At 37.3% G+C, this 23513-nt stretch overlaps 1 protein-coding gene and 1 long non-coding RNA gene across 7 annotated transcripts in view; both read left to right on the forward strand.

The window, feature by feature from the left end:
* RTKN2 (rhotekin 2) overlaps positions 1–2540 on the forward strand; it is a 72973-nt gene extending 70433 nt beyond the window's left edge. For all 6 annotated transcript variants that reach the window (XM_013063055.2, XM_013063053.2, XM_004765683.3 and 3 more), the window contains one exon: positions 726–2540. In XM_013063055.2, coding sequence (XP_012918509.1) covers positions 726–1264 — 539 coding nt within the window. In that variant the 3' untranslated portion in view covers positions 1265–2540. The remainder of the gene's footprint in view (positions 1–725) is intronic.
* A 5724-nt stretch (positions 2541–8264) lies between these two features.
* Positions 8265–20949, forward strand: LOC123389118. The gene is made up of 2 exons (XR_006603648.1): positions 8265–16576; positions 18834–20949. It is a non-coding gene; the product is annotated as an uncharacterized LOC123389118 (long non-coding RNA).
* The last annotated feature ends 2564 nt before the right edge of the window (positions 20950–23513 follow it).

The raw sequence follows: 23513 nt of genomic DNA on the forward strand, positions 1-23513 counted from the left end.
CTCTGTGGGATTGCCTGAACGAACAGTGCTGTGAACACACACAGGTCAACAGTAAATTCTACTCTATTTTTGCCACCAATATATACTTTACATACACTTTAAAATGTTAGATTAAAAATGATACAACCAGTGATTCATTTAACAGACGTTTATCTCTGTTCTCTTATTTTTTCCCAAGGAAAAATTCATCCAGCATCCTTATCACCAAACTGGTATCAGGGTTTCACTATGTTTTCTTGGGTTTCTGTTTTTGGAATTTTTCCCTATTAACAGAGACTTTGCTAGTCTAAAGGAAAGGATGTTAATCCAGTTACACTTGTCCAGGTTTACATATCAAGCTTTTATAAAAAGGGGATCTCCTCTTACCTAGAAGTCAGAATAAATTTTAAATCTAAGAAAAGTTATTTAATAAATATTTAACCTATAGAATTGAAAAAGTTATGATGTGTCTACACTCCTTTGAAAACTGGTTTATACTCATTTATTTAGGAATGTATTTATGTGTGTGTGTGCGCGCACGCACGCTCTTGTGTGTGCATATGCAGTGCATGGTGAATGATCTTTTTTTTTGGTTCTGTTGATAGAGTTATTTTTAAACTTAAACCAGTTGCTGATCCATTGTGTTTTTGATGATTATTATAGATACTGATTTAGAAAACAATAACTCAAAGTGTACACAGCTTTTGAATTTTTCCCCCATGTACTTTTTCTCAAAATTATTACAGGCATTGATTCACCTGTAAAACTTGAAAGTTTAACTGATACAATACAAAAAAAACTTGAAGAGACAAATGGACAGTTTCTTATTGGTCAGCATGAAGACTCCTCACCACCTCTTTGGGCCAGCCTCTTTGATGGTAATCATCAAGTGGTTATCCAGAAAAAGGTATTATCTCCTGCAAGTAACCAGCTACATGATGGGAAAGGGAAAAAAAGACGTGCTCCCCTTCCTCCTTCTAATAAAGCTCCATTCAGCTTAAAAACACAGAGTAACCCAGATCAATTGGATAAGGACAACTGGGAAAAAACAAGTGTATCTTGGATCTCGCCTTTGGATACCAAATTATCAACCCTAATGCATCACTTACAGAAACCGATGGCTGCTCCTCGAAAACTCCTTCCTGCCAGGAAAAATAATGTAAATGATGATAGTGAACACATAGACACTAAAACCAATTTTGAAGCCAAGCCAGTGCCAGCTCCAAGGCAGAAATCTATCAAAGACATTTTGGACCCTAGATCATGGTTGCAGGCACAAGTATAGAAAACTATGTATAAAGCATTTAACAAAATCTATACTGTTAGACTTGATTCAGAAGCACTAGAGATATAGTAATATGTAATTATGTTGGTAAATATGATAGTGACTTACATCAATAATTAATAAGCTATGGGGTCTGAAAAATGCTTTATAATGAAGAATTGGATTTTTCTTTTATTTCTGATCTTTGGAATATAAGTGATTTCCCTGGTAGAGTGCAAGAGGCAGTTTCAGACAATATCCTAATTGTTTGAAGGGTTAATTTATTCCTAAATTAGTGCCAGCAGTGAGCAAGCACTAGGCAGAAGAAGGCATTAAAATTTCTTTGGGGAGAGACTGTCTAGTAATTTAAAATGTGTTAAATATGAGCCATATTCTCATTGTGAGAGTTTTAATACTAATGGAATGTTTCAAAAAGTTTTATTCAAACCACAAATTATAGAATCCACCCAAGAAAATTTCTTCTTAGCATTCTGGAATTCTCATCTAATGGTTCACTGACTCTCATCTATTGTTTAACTCACTAGTTAACTCACTGACCTTTCAAATTCCTGGGATAAATTTTGGAATATTAAATTCTTCATCTTTAAAGGGAATTCATAATGTGTTATTCAAAGTTGTTTCCTTGATGAGCCCTGAAATCCTGTTGACATTAACTCTCATAAGTGAAGCATAACATTTATTAGTTTAGAGAAAAGGTAAATGAAATGTTCTCTATTTCCACTTTTCTGTGCATGGTGCTAATTTCCATTATGACATTGGAATTTGGGGAAGTGAGTAGCTGATTAACACCTTAAAATTCATTTAATACTTATTTAAAAAGCAGATGGCTGATTCAAAAATATCAGAAAAGTTGGCCATGAAAATAATTTTCAGAATTAATCCTTTTAAAACATTTTAATTAAATTTCCTTTTTCTAGTAAGGGTTGATGTCTGCTATTGATATTATTCATTAAAAGTCATATTCTTACAACAATGACATCGGAATCATTTCCATAGGAGGTAATTTCCATAGCAACTAATCATTGTGACCCAAACAGGATTATGAAATCAAGTGAAGAAATAAATAGCGAGAGGATGAATACCTTAAAGGAACAAAAAAATCCTTTTTTAAAATAATAATGCTTCTTGTAAACAAGAGCTGAACAGTTTTAAAAATCAAATCAGAATTTCCAAATAAAACAGTTTCCATAAGGTGTCAGCAACGGCTCAAAAAATCTGAAATCACACTGAACCCTAAATGTCATTGCAAGAAATAAAAATATAAGAATTAAATTACTGCCCTGTGTATAATCTCTAGAGATCTTTTTAAAGCTCATGAGAACTCTATTTGGATCAGAACTACATTATTACAAAGTAAAATGAACACTTGACAAAAAAGTAACATTAATTTAAATGGAGCCTTTCATTATTTTTAGATAGCAGTCTTTCTTCATTTTTATAGAATGATGTAACTGCCAGGTTACTTTTGTGTTTGCCGGGGACTCCTCGTAAGAATTGCAACTCGGGGGAGTAATGATACAAAAGGTCTCTTGTGACCGTCGACACCATGATAGACATAGTATTTGATGAGAAGGAAGCCCCACGTGCCTGCCTTTAGAGGACTGTAGAGACAATCACATGCATGAAAACCTGCAAAGGTACGATTAATTTGTTTTTTTCTAACAAGAAGATTCTCATAAATTCTGTTGTGGTTGCCAGTTCAGTAAATGACAATATTAAAATCTACAGGCTATTATTGTTTGAATTTTTGTTTATTTTTTAAACCTCAACTGCTGTTTTTGACAGCATTTGTGACTGTCATTGCCACTAAATTATTGAGCTAGAAGATGCTGCAGGCAAAATTGTTTCTGAAACTGGCATCTAAGCATTTTTTTTTTTTTTAGTCGAAGCCTTCCTTCTAACAACCAGTGTTAAAACTTCCAAATTATATTCTTGTCATTTCCTCATGCATATTATATCAAGAAGGATTTAAGGTGTACTGGAAATAGAATTTATTCATAGAGAAACTACCTAGCAGTTGTGCCCTCAGTGGGACACTGGAACAAAGCTGAGGCCCTTCCTCCTAGAAATATTTATGTGAAGCCTGACCAAGGACCACGGTTATTCAGGCTATTTCTGGGGGCCCACCTCCCTGCATGCTACAGAGCCTTTGGGAGCAGGCTGAAGGCTTCAGCTTCACTTCCTTTAACGTGCTGTTCATTAAATGTTAGTTCACTTCCCCCGAAAGGTTTAATACAAAGTCGGGGCTCCCTCCCTTCCTTTTTTCCTTCTTACTCCCTTCCTTCCTTCCTTCCACAGTTAAAAAAAAATCTAAAAATACTTACTTAAACACTTTTTCAAGGAGTTCGTCAAAGAAGTATTTGTTTTCTCATTTCCTAAACCGGAAGTTTATGACAGATAAAAATATGTCATGTAATAAAAGACATTTCAGCTTTTTATGAGCTGCCTTCTCACATTCCTGTTTGTCCTTTTAATTTGTTTCCTGATATATGAAGACTATAAACTTGAAAACAAAGAGTTAGCTGTCAGAGCTTGATAAGAATATTATAATTAGAGAAACAGAAAGAATAGTTATTTTATGATATTATGATAATTCTGATGATCTGAAGATAATGTCTTAGAAAATTACATTTACATTTCAAGATCTGGGACATAAATTACTTACAACAGCATTAAGATAGCATTTTTACTTGCTACAAAGTGGTGAGCTTTTTATTTAAACATCTTGCCAAGGACAAAGAAGGCATTTTGTTATTATAAACACACACCTCCTAAGGTAAAGAGTCTTTCAGAATATCAGGCGTGCCAACTCCGGTTGGTGAGTTTGGTTAAATCCTCCTTTAACTGTCTGCAGTGCCCCCTGACTTCTTTAAATGGATGTGCATGTATTTGGAAAACTGATTTCATTTATTCTAAGTGCCTTATCTTTACCCTTTAAGATCTTACTAAGTAAATTTTTCTGGTCCTGTTTATTGAAAATGGAAGCTGCCTTGCATTAGAGAGGATTCATATAAGGTAGGTTAAGCAGTCAAGTATTTCCTTAGGCTTGTGTTCAGCACCTTAGTCACCTACTGAGAAGTTAATTAATTCAGTCCAAAATGAAATTATAGGGCAGTTTGGCGCAATTTATGTTAAATGCCATTTGAATGTAATCACCTGTGTTACCATGAATGAGGAACAACTGAGTCAGAACGCTGTACCAGGAACAGAAAGAGCAGTGCTTTGGCAGGGAAATCTCTCTCCCTGTGGTCAGAATTTATCAAAGTCCTTGTCTTCTTAAAGAGTGAATTATTGAATAGTAATTAAACTTTAACTGATGACCATTTATACAGTGTTCTGTTAGTCTTAAACTACAAAGCAGACAGAGTTGACTTTAAGTGCCCTTACATTTCAAAGGCATCACTATTTTCAAATGTTTACATGTGTAATGGAACTGCTTCACTAATAACAGTTCTATGAAAAAATGGTTTATTTTGGACCTTTAGTTAGCACTAAAAAGGTGTCATTACCTTTGAATTTTTAAAAGACAAGACTTCATTTAAAGATATACTAGGGGGTGTTATTTTTTTTTAACATGCTTGTATGATTGACATTGTTTCTGATTTTTATTTTTTAATTAAATGTAGGTCAAGCATCATCTAGATTAAAACATATTCATGGGACGCCTGGGTGGCTCAGGTGGTAAAGTATACAACTCCTGATTTTGGCTCAGGTCATGATTGCAAAGGTCCTGAGGTAGAGCCCTGTGTCAGGATCCATGCTGGGCAGGGTGTCTGCTTGGGTTTCTCCCTCTCCCTTTGCCCCTCCCCCTGACTCTGCTGGTACTCTCTCTAAAAAAAAAAAAAGTATCCTATTATGGGTATGTATTTTTTTTAAAGTACCAAAGATTGGTAAGGAAGCCAATGTCATGTGATTAAAATTTCTATACATTAAAGGAATTGGTTCATAAAGACATTTGCTGCCTTTTTCTTTAGGTACCCCCTTCGGTGCTAGACTGATAGACGTAAACTGCTGTGAAATCAGCTCAATCAGAAAGACATACCCAAAGCTGGTGTTAGTTATTATAAGACTAATATTTGATAACCTTGCTATAACTAATAATCATTAGAATGTTTACATATAACCTTTCTTACAGTATACTCTTTTAAAAATTCACTGTATAACGTTAGTCTTATGTTATTGATGAAGAATTTGCTCAGAGCTTAAGTCATTCTGATAATAAATTAGGAACCTAGGATACTCAGTTGCTGTTAGTCACAAGGAGACTCCTTATTCTAATGTACCTCCCTCAGTGCTTAATTTATTCCCATGGAGCTCTTCAGGGGAGGGGGAGAGAAATGAACAATCCTGGCTCAATTATATTATTTTAACGTTTTACTTCTGAATCTGAAACATGACCAGAAATATTTAACTTTTTTTTTTTTAAAAAAAAGCTTCCCTTTCTCTGAGATTTATTACATAAATATTTTTGTTTATCTGAATATAGGAAAAATACCATTCCTGACATGTTTGATAATTAGAAAACTAGGCAAAATCATTCCAAATCTTACTGAAAATTGTGTTTTATGTCACAGCAGTTTGCTTTCAGAGATACGGTAATCTCTTTATATATTACTGAAGGAGAAAGAGATTGAAAAGATCTTGTGTATACATAATTATGTCATGTCATAAACATGTTCCAAGATATTGAAATAGAATGTTTCAAACCACAAGCAGAATCAGACCTATAAATACAGAAGACAAACTGATGGTTCCCAGTGGGGAGGGGATGGACAAAATGGGGGAAGAGGTGGGAGATACAGGCTTCCAGTTATGGAATAAATAAGGCACGGGAATAAAAGGCACAGCACAGGGATTACAGTCAATGGTATTGTCATGGTGTTGTATGAGGACAGATGGTGGCTACCCTTGTGGTGAGCACAGCATAACCTAAAGACGTGTCGAATCACTGTACACCTGAAACTAATTAACATTGTGCGTCAACTATACTCAGAAAAATGTTTTTTTAAATAGATGGTTTTGATGACAATGGGTACTTTTCTGAGTGCTATATTTTTGTTTGTCTACTCAAAAAAACATTTTCTTTCTGTCTTTGTGAGTAGATACATTTTTGTTGAATTTAGCCATCTTAGTAAACATCTTTAGTTGTGGCAATTTTCATTTTATATTAAAGAGGACAAAACGTGTTAAGAAGACTTATCTATCCACTTACCTCAACTATTAAAACGTGTTAATATACATAAAATATAAAATTATATAACATATACTCCATCAAGTCTTCAGATTTTCAATTAATCTTAAAAGACTCTAGTAAGTGCTGCCAATGTTGGCAGAACAGAAGTCCAAACCTCTCCACAGCTGACGGAAAGCATCACAGCCCCCTTCCAACCTGCCACGCCCTGCTGGGCGCATTCCTCTTGCTACTCTCAGCGTTTGGACCTTGCCTCAACAAGTTTCTGCTTGCTCATTATTTTCTCATGCTATCCTTTTAGTCTAGAATATCTCTCCTCCCTCTCTTCCCTACCTCCCTCAGCCCACAGCCAGCAAATTTTGTTCATTCTTCAAAATGGTAGCACCTTTAAATTCCTCAAGATTTCATGCCCTCTTCAACCTCTCCACCAGGGTAATTACACTCCTTTCTTTGTACTTTATTTATATCTCTATAGCCCAAGCCCTTGTTCACAGTTTTGTGTTCCCTTACCTATTAGTTTTGTGAATTTGTCTCCTGCATAATATATTACCATAAACTTACCAAATTTAAACAACATCCATTCATTATCTCACATTAATTTCGATTGGCATTCTGCATGGATTCCAGTGGGTTCTCTGCTTTGGATCCCACAAGACCAACATAAAGGTGTCTGCCAGCCTTGGCTCTCTAATCCGGAGCCTCTGGGGAAAATCCACTTCTAGATTTATCTGTTATTCTGTTGTTGGCAGAATTCAGTTCCTGGTGCTTGTAGATGGACCAGGGATCACTCTCAGCAGCTACAGGTCGTACTCTGGTTTTTACACATGGCTCCCTCTTGAAAGACAGCAACAACTCATTAATCTGGTGGATTAAATCCTCCTCATGGGGGAGTTCACAGATTTATCTGACTTTTCCATCCACCACCATCTGGGGAAAACTACTTTTTAAGGAGTTATGTGAGTAGATATGGCCCATCGTTAATTCAAGATCCACTGATTAGTAACCTTAATTACATCAGGAAAAAAATCTCTTGCATATAATGTAATCAGGGGCATGATATATTCAAAGGGCAGGACATCTTGGGGTGCCATTTTAGAATTCTGCCTATCACAAATTAGGTTTTTCAGGACAGGGAGCATGTCTTACTAGCTTTTCAATCCTGTCACAGTGAAATGCTGGTGGAGGAAGAGGCTTGGGTAAGTATGTGTAGGGCATTGTGCTAAGCATATGAATTAACTCAGTAGCCCACGAAGTAAACATAGAAGACTTGCCTGGGGTCACATTGCTTTGGTAGTTAGGACTGTGGATTCTGGAATTAGACCTGGATTAACTTCTAACTCTGCATGACCGGTTGTGTGATGTGGGACTTTTTTTTTTTTTTTTAAACATCATCTAAGTTTGGGGTCTTAAGGTTTTTCTATCTTTAAGGTAAAAATAGTATTTACCTCATAGGATAGCCATGATTATTTAATAAGATAAAGCAGGAAACAAACATAAAGCCCAGGGCCTGGTATTTAAATTTTTACCTTATTTCTATAGTGTGATATATAACATTGTAACAAATGTATAAAGAAAGGCATGAGAAGATCTAGCTAACATACACACATGCATATATATATATTCTTAAAAGAATTTTAGGGGTGCCTGGGTGGCTCAGTGGGTTAAGTCTCTGCCTTCGGCTCAGATCATGGTCTCAGGGTCCTGGAATCAAGCCCCGTATGAGGCTCTCTGCTCAACAGGAAGCCTGCTTCCCCCTCTCTCTCTGCCTTCCTCTCTGCCTGCTTGTGATCTCTCTCTCTCTCTTTCTCTCAAATAAACAAAATTTAAAAAAAAATTTAACCCAGCTCCACTTTTTTTTTTTTTAATGTGAAAATATCAGACTTTAAGTAATATCTAAAATTGTATCCAAATACTTATTGTGTATGAATCCTATGTTAGGCACCATTGCAGTTTGGAAAATTATAAAGAATACTTATTCTTGAAAAGTTCACGTATTTGTAGGATCAACCATATTAGAGAATAGCAAGGTGAATTACTGCTTGAATTTGCATTCTGCATATCTTAAAGTAATGTATCTGTACACAGACATTTAAAGAAATCCCTATCTACCACCAGTGTACCTGAGAAATTAATTGAAAAGATAATACATAAACAAGAGGTGATATAAAAGAGTATTCAGTATATCACAAATATCTAATTTTAAGAGGTATGAGAACTTTTGCAAAACAATTTTCAACAAGTACAAAATGCCTTGTATATTTTTACTACTCAAGTGAGTTAAGCAACGCAAAATTATATACTATGAGTATCTTGGCACAATGTGAGAACAAGTTGTAATAGGAAGATTTTTCAAATCAAGGAGAAATAAACAAAATAGAAGCCAGTTTATCCAGAAGGTTCCTGGAGGAGTTTAAGGGGGAATGTGGTCATGACAGTTGTGGAAAAGAATGGATTAAGTTAGGCATTGAGCCTATTTTGGGGGTAGGAACCCATAGAACATGGTGAAGATTGGCCTGGCTAAAGTATAATTGACAGTAGGGGAAAGGTAGGCTATATTGGACCATGTGCAGGACCTTGAATGCCAGTTCAAGAAAATAAGGCAAACTGAAGTAGGAATGGTCTACGTCAGCAATACAGTAGGCAGAGTTTATAGAAAGAGTATTCAGTTTAAGAGTTGGGGGAATTGGATTCTAGTCGTCGTTTTACCATTAAATAGCCGTGTTGCCTGGGCAAGCTATTTACTCATCTGTTCGACTTTCCTATTAGTAAAACCACTGGAATGGCTGTTGGTATTTGTCTCGAACTAATCTAGAGAGTCCTAGGCTCCTGAATTGATAGCTTTTGAGGTAGCAAACAGAAAGAGTAATGCCAAGAGAGTGAGCCTCTGGTTCTCCCTCTCCTAATTCAGCTAGAGTAACTCCAAGTTGATCTCTCTCTCGTTTTATCCCCTCAGGGTAGTATCATAACAATCACCATTTTATGAATGAGCGATTGAAGGCACGGAACAATTAAGTAACTTGCCTAAAGTCTCATGGTGAGTGAGACACTATTTGAACATCATCATTCATGATCCAAAGTGAGTGCTCAACTTCCTCAATGTACTCCCAGACTTTAATAAATGTGAAATAGCAAAAAAAGATTAAGTGTAAGTTTTGCCGGACTAGCTTCCAAACTCTTCTCACAGAACTTTTAATATCTAGAACTGTGGTTCTAAGCCAGGGGTGATTTGTGTTCACTATGGAATATTTGGCAGTATCTGGAGACCATTTGGATCGCCATGCCTCGGGGTTTAGCGTGCTGCTCAGATCTGTTGGGAAAAGACCAGGGATGCTGTTAACTATGAAGTCATGTCGTTTGGGGCCATGCCTATATAGGAAAGGGCATTCTGAGCAGAAAGAACAGAGCAAACGGTAGGGCAGGAGCATTATGGTGGTTTAAAATACATCTACAAATTCTCTGACACTTCTCTTCAAAGGTGGAACCTCATTCCCCTCCCCTTGAATGCAGACTTAGTGATTCACTCCTAGCTAACAGACTGGTGGAGGAGATGCTGTGCGGCAGCTCATGTCGTTCGCTCATTAGAAGGACACTTACCTCCAAGCTTTCTCTCAGATCTTTTACTTTGAGGGAAGCCAGCAGCTACCCTCAAAACAGTCCTAGAAGAGACCCCACTGAAGACGAACTGCACCCTCTTCCCAGCAACAAGCACCACCTTCTGAGTGAGCCACCTCGGGAGCAGATCCCAGGCATGAGCAGCCTGAGAAATTCCAAGCCAGAACCATCCAGTTAAGTGCTTCCGAAATTCTTGACCCACAAAAACTTACAGTAAGATAATAAATGCTTATTGTTTTAACCAGTAACTTTGGGGGGAGGGGTATTTGTTTCCAAAGCAATAGATGGCCTTTAAAAACTTGAAAATATAGGGTATGCCGAGTGCCTAAAATGGTGTAATTGCACATAGCTGGGGGTTAGAGAAATAAAGTAGATGAGAGAGTGAAGACAGATGAACTGCCTTGAAGGTCAGGCTGAAGTGTTTACCTTCCATTTAGTTTCTGAAGAACTCTGCCGTGTGGGCCTAGCGTATCCTGATCACCCGTGACCCACTCTCTGTTAGACCAGCGAGGGCCTGAGTGGCGATGGTTGGTATTGGGGGAGCACGCAGAGGAAAAACAAAAGCCTGTATATGTCACCGACTACTTGGGAAGTCCATGGATGGCAGGGGCTAGTTTTGAGTCAGGCTTTATCAATACAAAAGTGCTGGGGGGATCAAGTCTCCCCCGGCTTGATTAAAAAAAAAAAAAAAATTAAGGAGAGAAATAACTTCTCCATGTATCCAGGCCACTAATGTGACCACATCGACTAGATTCTTCTTACCTTACTAGACTCTTTGCTAGGATAAGATGACACATTAAATTGCTTCCACCTGCAACATCTGAGCATGACTGAGTTTATCAAATTCTCTTTTCAGTAGGCAAGAGGAAAGGGGAGCCTGAGGGTTGTGAAGAGTGACCCAGAGCCATGAACAGATTGCAGAGTGGAAACAGTCACCGGCCCAGGGCAAACGTCATGCGTCCACACCAAGCCCTTTGAATGGAGTTCATGATTCCTGCTCTCCTCTGGGGGAGATTCAGCTGTACTTTTTTTTTTCCCTTCTAATTTGTGATATCAAAAGTGCATTTTAAATAGTCAGCTCTGAGAGCAACACTGACATCATCCCCAAATGAGTCATTCAAAGTTTCTTCAGGAAATTAGAATAGTGTGCCCAGGATACTTCCACACCTTTGCTATTTCGTGCTGCAAAGAAATGAAACTCAATAAAAATGCAGAGATATGATTCCATTTTAGATTGATCTCAACCCAAATCAATTACTAAAATAAAATGCTTAGAGTGGAGAGCCCTGAAAGTGTTGGACTAAATGTACCACAAGCCTGATCAACACCAGCGAAAATACTGTTGTTTTATTTTCTGCAGTGAACTTCATTAGAAGTAGTGGATAATTCGTATTATTAATGTAATTGGGAAAACACGACATGCTTTCAGCCAACACTTTGCTAGTCCCCATCATATGTAGGGCTCTGCCAGCTGCTGGGCAGGGGAAGATGAAGATGAAGGCTAGTCTCTGTTTCTTGGGGATTATAGATTAGTTGGACTGATACATGAGGTTTAGTTCCAGTGCCGGAAAAAAAAAAAAAGTACTTTTCTGATCAGTAACCAGCATTAAAACAATACGTATACAATACTCTGCTTTTGTTTCAGCAGCAGGATCCCATTTCCAAGCAAAATCTTATGTGGACCTTTTAATAATAAAAGAGGTCACAGTGCAACTACAGTGGAGTGGGAAGGGAGTAGGAGCACGTGGCCTCCCCACGCTGCTTCCTACCTAGGTCCTACCTAGGACCTTGGGGTTTCCCACAGCAATTTGGAAACCATTAGTCTAATGCATTCCCTGAGTCTTAGTGAGGTGCTGCTAGACATTCAATTTATAAACCAATGAGCTTTAGCCTAACTCCTCTTTTCCCGCAATTTGTGGGGGCCTTCTGGAAACTTACATTTGGAATGCTCAGTACTGGATTACTCAGTTTACAAAACAATCTCAATCCAACAGCACACACACACACACACACACACACACACATGCAAGTGCACGCAAGGCCAGAGTCTTCAATAAGAAAAAAAGAAACTGTATTAATTCCAGCAGACACATAAGATTTAAACTTAATGGGTTGTATTGTACTCCTGTTTTTTAATTCTATAAGGTGGAGGGAAGGGGGCGCCCAAATCTTCCGTGTTCTCCCAAGGGTTTAAACAAGCCCTGAATGGATTCCTGGAACCAGAAATTAAGGAGAGAACATATCTCATTAAACGACACATGTCCTTTCCTCGTGGGCTGATAGACACATTCCTTGTTGTGCCGACTCGCATTCCAGTAAAGAGACAGAAGGATACCAACAGGATCACTGCTCTGTTCCTCTGTGGCCACAAAGTCCCCACGTCTGTCCCCCTCAGATCAAGAGAATGTTCATCAATCCTGTTTCTAGTAAATCGCTCGCTTACCTCATTATTCTCATTGTTCTAAAGCAAAACTTTACTGAGAATCAGAGAGGAAAACAATTTTTGGAACTTCACAATATCTATATGCGTGAGGTAGAAGCTTCAGCTGAATTATAGATGATTTCCCGAGGTGAGACAAAACAAGGATAAGATACACACACACATGTCGAGAAGAAGCAAGAATGAGCAACCCTAGAAGGGGAGGCAGGCACGGAAAAGAGAAAGGGAAGGTGTGACGGCCCACCTCCCTCCCGCAGGGAGCTCCACCACACAGTCTCCAGACAGGCCAACGGCAGTGCTGAAGGCACCCAGTGGAGGGCTGAGGGAGGGGTGCCGCCTTCCCCCACCAGCCTTGGGCCAGTCAGCGTAAGTCCACTAAGCCACAGGCTTATCATTACCCTGTAAAAGGGTAATGACAGGACCTTCTTCAGGTCTTTGCAAGGTTTCAGTGAGCAACCACACATAAAGCTATTTGCAAAGTTCCTGGGAAGTAGTCCGTGTCCGATAAATGTTAGCTGCTAAGACTATTCTTATCGTCCCAACGTCCGAAGTTGTTCAAAGCACAAGAAACAGCTGATACACTGCATGGGAGACAACCCACCGTGGGGTGGCTGCAAGGTGGGGAGCCAGCAGTCGTACGCAACAGTGTTAACGTGAATTCTGATGTCCGGCGGACCCACTCATTGCTGTCCCACCAACATTTGAAAGCAAGACAATGGCTTTGCCAGGAGCACTTTTTGAATCAGAGCCAGAGGAACTGTTGCAATCAAACGCTCCTTAGCTTCGGATGAGCACCTAAGTGCCAGTCAACTTGGAGAAGCTGCCAATCAAAAATGTGAGTTTTTATTTTTACTATGGAGGTCTTTTTTAAGAATAATTATAGAAGTGAGGAATGGCAAGCTCAATTATGAGATGAAGCAAGAGTCATCTGAAGTTGGCACTGAAATCAGAAATGTGGGTGGAAAATTAATTAGAACAGGTTGGCAAAAGCAAGGGGAGCAATGTTAGCAAGATTTCTGGAGTACTGGGGATGCTGGTGGTGGCAGGGGACCCTGGACTGACCGTTGGCCAGTGAGTGGTTTACCAATTAAATCTGACAGACATGTGGCCCACGAATAGTAGGATTTCTAATGAACTTTAGGCAAAAGAATATCTGGTAAAATCTACACTTTTATTTAACTCTCTTCAGTAATTAGCAACGTCTGTTTTCTCTAGCTCCATCTCTGGTTTGAAATCACTGTTAAATAATTATAAAATATAAATAGAATCTTAGCATCTTGGGTGTATTTGGTTGTTGAGAAATCTTTCTCTAGAGAAAATATCACTCCACAATTGTACTTATTTAGGTTCCTTCAGGCTGCGAAGGAATCTCAAAGGCTATCTACTTCAACCACCTTCCAGAGGCAGGAGCCAGTCCAAGGAGACCATAATATCTGTGAATCTCTGGCCTGTGTTTGACATAAGTTTTGTTTGGGTGTTTTTTTGGTTTTATTTTGTTTTTTAATTTTGTTTTGTTTTGTTTTGTTTTGTTTTTGTTTTTGTTTTTTTAAATCTTACGTTGTTTTTAGAACATTCAGCCTGGATTTCTTGTAATTTCTAGTTCTAAGAAAGGTCTTTCATATAAAGAGAGCTCATCTTTCCTGAGACTTGCAACTTTTTCCACTGACGGTACTTTGTGATTCTGCTTGGTGGTGATTTTCTGGGTTTCTCCTTGCCTTTGTGGGACTAAGGGTGCTTTTTTTCAAAATAATAGTCATCAACTACATAATTTGCAGAAACGGATACAGCCGGCACCCTCCGAATTCCTCTTTGCCTAAAATCTCAAATACTTCATTAAAACGGCGATACCAAACTTAAAACACAGTGTGGCATTTCTCTGACAGAATATAAGCTTCATGAGGGAAAAGACATGTGTTTTCTTCTTGTATTCATAGCACCTAATACAGTACCTGACACATGATAATGGCCTTAGAAGAATACTTAAGAGGCACTGAATGAACATTTGTCAGAGCTGTCACTGTTTATTATTTTCCATTCACCGTGTACCAGTAACTTCTTCTAATGATGTCTACTATTTAGACAATCACTTCATTGTTCATTAGTACATGACTTTGGTAAGTACATCTCCTGTGAAGAGAAATAATTTAACAAACTCTTATGGCATTCAACACTGATGTTTCAGTTACTCAACTAATCCACCCACTGATAGAGTGAACTTTGAATTAAATGCTTTGAAGAATAAAGTCAAGTAAATCTTGATAAAAATCAAAGGCTGTGGAAATCTTGTTTGACAGAAGGCATGAACAAAAATGCTAAAATGAATACTGTTTGGGGAGAAACACTCATTCTACGGCAGACAAAATGAAGAGTAATAGTTCAAGAGTATCAAAATGCCTGCGTGATCAAAAGACAGAAACAGCTTCTTTTTATGATGTCTTACTATTCCAGGACTCATGATAACCTGCCTACACGAGCACCTGTCTTTGTGGTAACTCAAAGTATTTGAACACCTTATCTCATCCAACCTCAAATTTCCTGTGAGGTAGGTAAATGCTGAGAGCTCTTGGTGCTGTTTTCAAGATGAGGCAAGTGAATGAGAGAGGCTGTTTACACACTCCAAATTTCACAGAGCTCTGAGGAGGAAGTGAAGGTAAGAATTAGCAGTTAATTCCCAGTCATAAAAATCAGTGTCAGAGCTTGAAAGGACATTGTCATGACTCTGGCCCAATGTGGGCTTTTCTGATAAAGATTTATTTGTGAGGACTTGATTCATTTCACCTACCACACAAATTATATGTAATTTTCTAGTTATCAGAGTAATACAGGACACAGTAACACCTACATACATCTGTGTAATACATGATACAGAAGGGTATTAAATTTAAAAACAGCAGAAACATATATTAGTCTGTCCTTTTATATCCCAGTGCCATTTTTGAAGATTCTCATTACGCAGAAGTAACCACTATTAACTGTTTTTAATGTATGTTTCCCAAAATTTCCTATGTATCTAAAAGTGTGCACATGTATCAATTACATCTTCCACTTCTTATTAAATAACTACACTTGGAGGTTCAATAATCATTCCAAATTTAACATGACTTTCTACTCTTCTCACCCGGTCCCAATCTTCTCAGTTCATCTGGAGAATACCAACTCCATGCCCCTAACTGCAAGGGTCACGAACCTTGAGATCATCCTTGACTTCCCTGGTTCCTCCCTACTCTAGGTCCAATTCATCCGTAAATCTTGTCGTCCAGGGATCCAACCACTTATCACCTCTCCATTGTTTCCATCCTCATTCAAGCCACCATCATCTCTTGTCTGAATTATTACAATCGTCTTTTGACTGGTCTGCCTACTTCTATTTAGCTTCCTGTGGTGTGCTCAGTCCAGTAGACAGAGGGATCCCGTGAAAAGACAGTTTCACATACAATGTGTATTTCTTCCCTACTCAGAAACCACCAAGGCTCTCCATTTAATTCAGAGTAAAAGCCAAACTTCTTACAATGACCTACAAGACTCTACATGATCTTTCCTCTCTGATTTTATCACCTCCCACTGTTGGGACCCCTCACTCCTTCTGCTCCAGACAAATCAGCTTTTTTGCTGTCTTGAATATGCAAAGCATATCCTCCTCGGACCTTTGTTCTTGTTTCCTCTGCCTGGAATGTTCTTGCCCCAATTTTCTCTATTTCCTTCAAGTCTTAATGTAAGCCTAACTTTCTCAATGAATCCTGATCGCAACTCCTATGACGCCCTTCCCTGCTTTAGTTCACTTCTACAATTCATTTTCGCTGATTGATCTTTGTTATTGCTCTCAGAGGTAGATTGTTTCCAAAGATGACAACATTAGCTGCCATCCCACATGCTCTTTTCTGAAGTGACATCGCCACTCCCCCATCAAGAAATGGAGTCTGCTTCCCCTCACCCGGGTCTGTGCTTCTCCCTTTGATGTCTGGAGTGCTTCCTCTTGGAAGCCAATGGACAAGTAAGAAGATCAACTACCCTCAGACCAGCAAGCCCAAAGGAAGCGCAAGCTAGCCAAATGATGTGAGGTCACACAGGGGTAAGTACCAAGGCTCCAGACATGTAAATGAAGTCTTTTCGACCTTCCTGGCCTATCATAGCCATGAGAAGAATGGAGTCAAGTGAATGACATGGCCGTCACTATATGAAACAGATCTGCCAGGCTGGGCCCTGAATTCCTCACTCAGCATTCCTGACTCAGGAAATAAAAAGTTGTATTTGAAGATACCATGTTTGGGGACAATTTATTAAACAGCAATAGATACACAAGGCATTTCCATACTAGAATGTTAAGTTCTGTGACAACAAGGATTTTTATTGGTTTCTGTTGACCACTGTATCCCCACTGCCTACAACAATGCCTGGAACAAGGTAGCAAGTCTCAGTTTTATCCCTCTGCTAACAGTTCCCTTGGTAGTTGGTCTAGAAAATAATGTGTAGGTACAAGTAAGCCCTTAAGATTCCCCCTATTTTGTTCCTTGCTTTCCCTCTACACAGTATATTAAAGAGGGTTCCCAGAATGTGTCTAAAACATTTAGCTTCCATGTACTGAATATTGTTATAGCTCCGGCCCATTTACTCCTCACAACAATGCAGGGAGGTAGGCAGCATCATTATTCCCATTTTATACGTGAGGAAATTGAGGCTTGAATAGGTGGCAAGACTGGTCCAAAGTCAACATTTTGGACATGATAAATTTGAACTCAACTCCCTCCCTCTACTGCCTCTGTTCCACACAGGAAACTCATTATCTTTAAGAGCTACATTCATGTATTTCATTGCAGTGTCAGGCCAGCGATTTTGAAACTATCTTCTATGTATTCTAGGCTTGAGCAAATGATACATATACTGAAGATAATTGGAGTCAGGTTTCTACTGTTGGGTTACAAGTGTGAGAAGGGGAAGAGTAGAATATACCCTTCATCACTGGATTGAAATTGGAAGCATTATGATTAACTCCCTTTTCTTACAAATGTATATCTATATCATTGTTCTATCCTCTGCGAAGGCCTGGATATCATAACATACCAGTATCAGTGAGTATACTTGGTGCCCAGATCTTGGTTCTAAATACCCTTTACACTAAAAGAAACCAAAGTTCCTTGTAGAAATGGCTAACACTATTGCTAGATAAGGACAGCACAAGATGAGTCTGGAACACCTTGTGGCACCAGAAAAAGTGTCCCAACAGCAAAGCTGGAACCACATGAACAACAAAATCAAGTAGTATTAGATTATAATGCAAAGTATAAAATAACTATTCATGAATCTATACCATTATGAACAAATGATTGAATAAATAGCAAGAGAATTCCAATATATCTTCATTTATGTGATATAATATATATGTGTATATATTTATACAGAAATATATATATGTATATATGTATATGTATACATACAATTTATATATAAAATATATTTACGTGTATACATATATGTGTACACACACACACACACACACACACACACACACACAATTTATGCAGATACTCCCTTCTCCAGGAGATGGAGCATAACCCTTCACTCCTTAAGTTGAGGCTACACAGAGTGACTTTCTTCTGGAGAGAAGAGTATGGAGAGGAAGAGAGAGAGTAACTTCACAGTGGTAAGACTTGACAAACTCTACCTCAGCCATGTGAGTTCTTTTCCTTGGCCCCTGTGTTTCTATGACATACCCCACTGTGTTTTTGTATGAGTGCTTTCTTACTTTCTGGTACCACAGAATTCTCCAGACTATCTGTGTATTTCCTGCTCTAGTCCTAGAATCAGCTGTTTCTTCAAAGAACTTGGGTTTCTTTTACTCATTGTTACTGAGTATTCTTGCTTCTAGATCTCTCTGCTGACAGGACAAGGAAATGGGAACACATGAATGTATCCATATCTATAGATATTTCTATCTGTAACCATATATTTATAGCAAGCTCAACATGAGTTTAAACTTGCATATCGAGCTCAGAACAATTACCTCAGAGATCAGTCTAGTCACTTCCCCTTGATTATTTGTAACCTCCCACTCAAATAGGGAGAAACCTGGTTCCCACCTCCACATCGATTTACCTAATTGTTCAATTCCAGTGTATGCATATCGTAGCAGCTGATCTTTTCAATTTTAATCGTTGCAATGAGTAAGTAGTAGTATCTTACTGAGGTTTCAATTTCCATCTTCCTAATGTTAAATATGTTGAGTATCTTTTCATGTGTTCATTTACCATCAATGTTTCTTCTTTGGTGATGTATCTGTTCAAGTGTTTTGCTCCTTTAAAAAACTGAATTGTTTGTTTTCTTCTTATTAGGTTTTGAAAGTTCTTCATATACTCTGGATACAGCCCTTTCCCACCTTTTTGGTTGGCAAGTGTCATCTCCCAGACTGTGTTTTGTTTCTTCATTCTCTGAACAGTGATTTTAATGTTGATGCTGTTGATTTATCAGGTTTCTAAAAAATTTTATGAATCAGATTTTTGGTGTCATAAGTACAAAGTCTGCCTAACCCAAGAACATTGAGGTTTTCTCCTACATTTTCTTCTAAATGCTTAATAGTTTTTAGGTTTCACATTTGGTCTCTGATCCATTATAGTTTGTTTTGTATATGGTGTGACATATCAGTCAAAGTTCATTATTTCTATATGCATATCCTGTTTTTCAAGCACCATTTATTGAAACTTTCCACTGAATTGCCTTTGCACATTTGTAGAGAATCAGCCCATGCATTTGTAATTCATTTTGATTTGGATGCTATTTTGTTCCATTGATCTATTCAGTCTTTACACTGATGCCACACTCCAGCTTTGTAATAAGTCTTGAAATCATTGTTAGTCCTACAGCTTTATTCTTTTTCCAAGTTGTTTTGACCTTTTGAGATCCTTTGCAGTTCCAAATGAATTTTAGAATCAGCTTGCTAGTTTCTGCAAAATCCCTGTCGGCATTTTGATTGAGATTCTATTTAATCTATAGATTAATTTGAGACCTCAAACAATGAGTTAGGAAGTATTACATTGTCTTCTCTTTCTGGAGGAAATTGCATTATTTCTTCCTTACATGTTTTATAAAATTCACTAATAAAACCATTTGGGCCTGGATTTCTTTCCTTTGAAAGTTTCTTTGAAAAATTTAATTCTTTTAATAGATTCAAGGCTACTCAGGTTATCTATTTCTTCTTGAGAGAGCTTCTAAAAATTTAATGCATGCAATCTATGTTGTTATAATTTATTAACATAATGTTGTTTGTAATATTCTTTAATTACCTTTTTACAACTGCAGACTCTATTGATGTCACTTCTCTCATTTCTGATATTGATTATTGGTTTCTTCTCTTATTTTTTCCTGATCAGCCTGGCCAGAGCTTTGTTAATTTTATTGATCATGAAAAACCAACTTTTATCTTATTGATTTTTATTTTGAAGACAATTGATTTCCACTTAATTCTCTATTATTTCCCTGCTGCTTACTTAGAGTTTCATTTGCCCTTGATTTTCTGGTTTCTTAGGGTGGGAACTGAGTTCACTAATTTTAGACTGCTTTTATTTTCTTTATAGGCAGTTACTGCATGAATTTCCCTCCAGACCTAGCTTTAACAGCATCTTACAAATTTTGACATGCATTTTCATTTCATTCAGTTCAAAATACTTTTAAATCTCCTATTTTATGTCTTGATTGATCATAAGTGATTTAGAAAAGTGTGATTTAGTTTCCTAAACATTTGGAGATTTTCTATAACCTTTTGGAATTCGTTTCTAATTAATAACACTGTGTCAAGAAACATACATTGTGTAATTTGAATACTTTTAAATGTATTGAGATTTGCTTTGTGGCCCAGAATGTTGTAGTTCTTGATTAGTGTTTCACATGTGTACATTTGAAAAGAACATCTATTCTTCTGTCATTGAATGGAATGTTCTATACATGTCAGTTAAATCCAGTGGTTGATTGTGTTGTTCAAGTGTTTTATATACCAGTCTTCTACCTTTTATTTACCTTTTTAGTCAATTAGGGAGAGATAGATCTTGAAATCCCTAACTGTAGTTGTGGATTTATTTATTCCTCTTCATATTTTTGTCCATTTTGCTCATATATTTTGAAATTCTGTTAATAGATTCATAAAAGTTTAGTATTTTCATATCCTTCTGATCAACTGATCCCTTTAGCTTTGTGAAATGAACTTCTTTCTCCCTGTCACTATTTTTGCTCTGAAATGTACTTCATTTGATATTAACATAGCCACTCTGACTTTTTTTGTAATTAATGTTAGCATAACACATCTCTTTTTAGTCTTTTACATTCTTGTACATTTAACACCATTTGTTCTTTATACTTAAAATGTGCTTTTTGTAGACATTATATAGTTAAGGTCTTACTTTTTAATCCAGTCTGACAATCTCTGCTTTTTTTTTTTTTTTAAGATTTTATTTATTTGACAGACAGAGATCACAAGTAGGCAGAGAGGCAGGCAGAGAGAGAGAGGGAAGCAGGCTCCCTGCTGAGCAGAGAGCCTGATGTGGGGCTCGATCCCAGGACCCTGGGATCATGACCTGAGCTGAAAGCAGAGGCGTAACACACTGAACCACCCAGGTGCCCCAATCTCTGCTTTTTAATTGGGTTGTTATAGGTAATTTATGTTTAATGTGGTTACACCCATATGATAAAGTTTAAGTCTGTCATCTTGCTATTTGTTTTCTATTTGTTCTATCAGTTCATTGTTCCACTCTTCCTTCTTTTTTGATTAGTTGAGTATTATAATAACAATTGTTATTACATTTTATTATGCTTTTTGATTTATGAGCTGTAACTCTTGTTACTTTTGTAATTCTTGTTTTAGTGATTTTTTTAGAATGAATAGTAAAGACCATCCTTTTAGGTAAGCAATGGGATTTCTCTGCTATATAATGCTTAACATTAAAAATTTTTTTTTAATTTACTTATTTGAGAGAAAAAGAGAGATAATGAGAGAGCAGAAACTGGGAGGAGAGGGAGAAGCAGGCACCCTGCCAAGTAGGGAACCTGACAAGGGGCTCAATCCCAGGATCCTGGGATCATGACCTGAGCTGAAGCCAGACACTTAACTGACTGAGCCACACAGGTGCCCCTATAATGCCTATCTCTTGAAACTTTCACAGAAATAACATTTTTGGATATCTCCTATGTGCTACATAGTGTCCAACACTTTAAATACATTTATTCATATAATACAACAGAACTGAAAACAGTCCAAAGAATTTCACAGACATTTGCTTACAGTTACACAGCTAGTAAACTAAACCACTGTCCTGAGTCCTGGATCTCTGAATCTTAATAATTCAAATTAGTGATCTTATTTAGTACTATATATGGTAACTGTTTCATTTGAAAATTTAATTTGTTTCATTTTTATTGTTATTATTTCAACTCACAAACCTGTTCTTGGTTGCTTTAGCATCAAAGAGTTCCTTGAATTTTTTTTAATGTTTGTTATAATTATATTTTTATAATGTGTTTTTATTACTTATACAGTTGTTTTTTATTTCTATTTTAATTCCAGTATAGTTAATGTACAGTGTTTTATTTGTTTCAGATATATAATATATTGATTCAACAGTTCTGTATATTATTCAATGCTCATCAAGATAAGTGTACCCTTAATCCCCTTTACCTATTTAATCATCCCCCCAGCTTCCCTTTGGTAACTATCTGTTTGTTCTCTATAGTTAAAAGTCTGTTTGTCTCTTTTTTTCCCTTTTTCATTCCTTTTGTTTCTTAAATTCCACATATGAGGGAAATCATATCATATATTTGTCTTTCTCTAACTTATTTTGCTTAGCATTATACTGTCTAGATCTATCCATGTGGTTGCAAATGGCAAGAGTTCATTCTTTTTGATGGCTGAGTAATATTCCATTTTATATATGCCACATCTTCTTTATCCATTCATCTATCAGTGGACACTTGGGCTGCTTCCATAATTTAGCTATTGGAAATAATGCTGCAATAAAATCCTTTTGAATTAGTGTTTTTGTATTCTCTGGGTAAATATGCAGTAGTGTAATTGCTGGGCCGTTCAGTAGTCTTATTTTTAATTTTTTTTTTAAATTTTACTTATATATTTGACAGACAGAGATCACAAGTAGGCAGAGAGCCAGGCAGAGAGAGAGGAAGGGAAGCAGGCCCCCTGCTGAGCAGAGAGCCCGATGTGGGACTCTATCCCAGGACCCCGAGATCATGACCTGAGCCGAAGGCAGCGGCCTAACCCACTGAGCCACCCAGGCGCCCCTTATTTTTAATTTTTTGAGGAAACTCCATACTCTGCACTCCTTCAAACAGCACATAAGGTTTCATTTTCTCTATATCGTCATCAACACTTGTTTCTTGTGTTTTTTATTTTAGCCATTCTGACAGGTGTGAGGTTATAGCTCATTGTGGTTTTGATTTGCATTTCCCTGCTGATGAGTGATGTTGAGCATCTTTTCCTATGCCTGTTGGCCATCTGGATGTCTACTTTGAATAAATAGCTGTTCATGTCTTCTGGCTATTTTTAAACTGAATTATTTTGTTTTGTTTTGTTTTGTTTGTTTTTTGGGTAGTGAGTTACAGAAGTTCTTTATATATCTTGGGTACTAACCTTTATCTGATATGTCATTTGCAAATATCTTCTCCATTTTGCTGATTTTTTCCTTCTCTGTGCAGAAGCTTTTTATTTTGATAAAATCCTAATAGTTTATTTTTGCTTTTGTTTCCCTTACCTCAGGAAACAGATCTAGAAAAATGTATGTCTGGCTGACATTAGAGAAATTATTGATGTGCTCTGTTGTAGGTGTTACATTTAGATCCTTAATCCATTTTGAGTTTATTTTTGTATATGGTGTAAGAAAGTGGTTCTTTGCATGCAGCTGTCCAGTTTTCCCAACACCATTTGTTGAAGAGACTTTTTCCCATTGGGTATTTTTTCCTGCTTTGTCAAAGATCAAATGACCATATAATCTGGGGTTTATTTCTGTGCTTTTTAT

The sequence above is a fragment of the Mustela putorius genome, unplaced genomic scaffold (genome assembly GCF_011764305.1).
Source record: "Mustela putorius furo isolate JIRA1106 unplaced genomic scaffold, ASM1176430v1.1 tig00003949_pilon_pilon_pilon, whole genome shotgun sequence".
Classification (NCBI taxonomy): domain Eukaryota; kingdom Metazoa; phylum Chordata; class Mammalia; order Carnivora; family Mustelidae; genus Mustela; species Mustela putorius.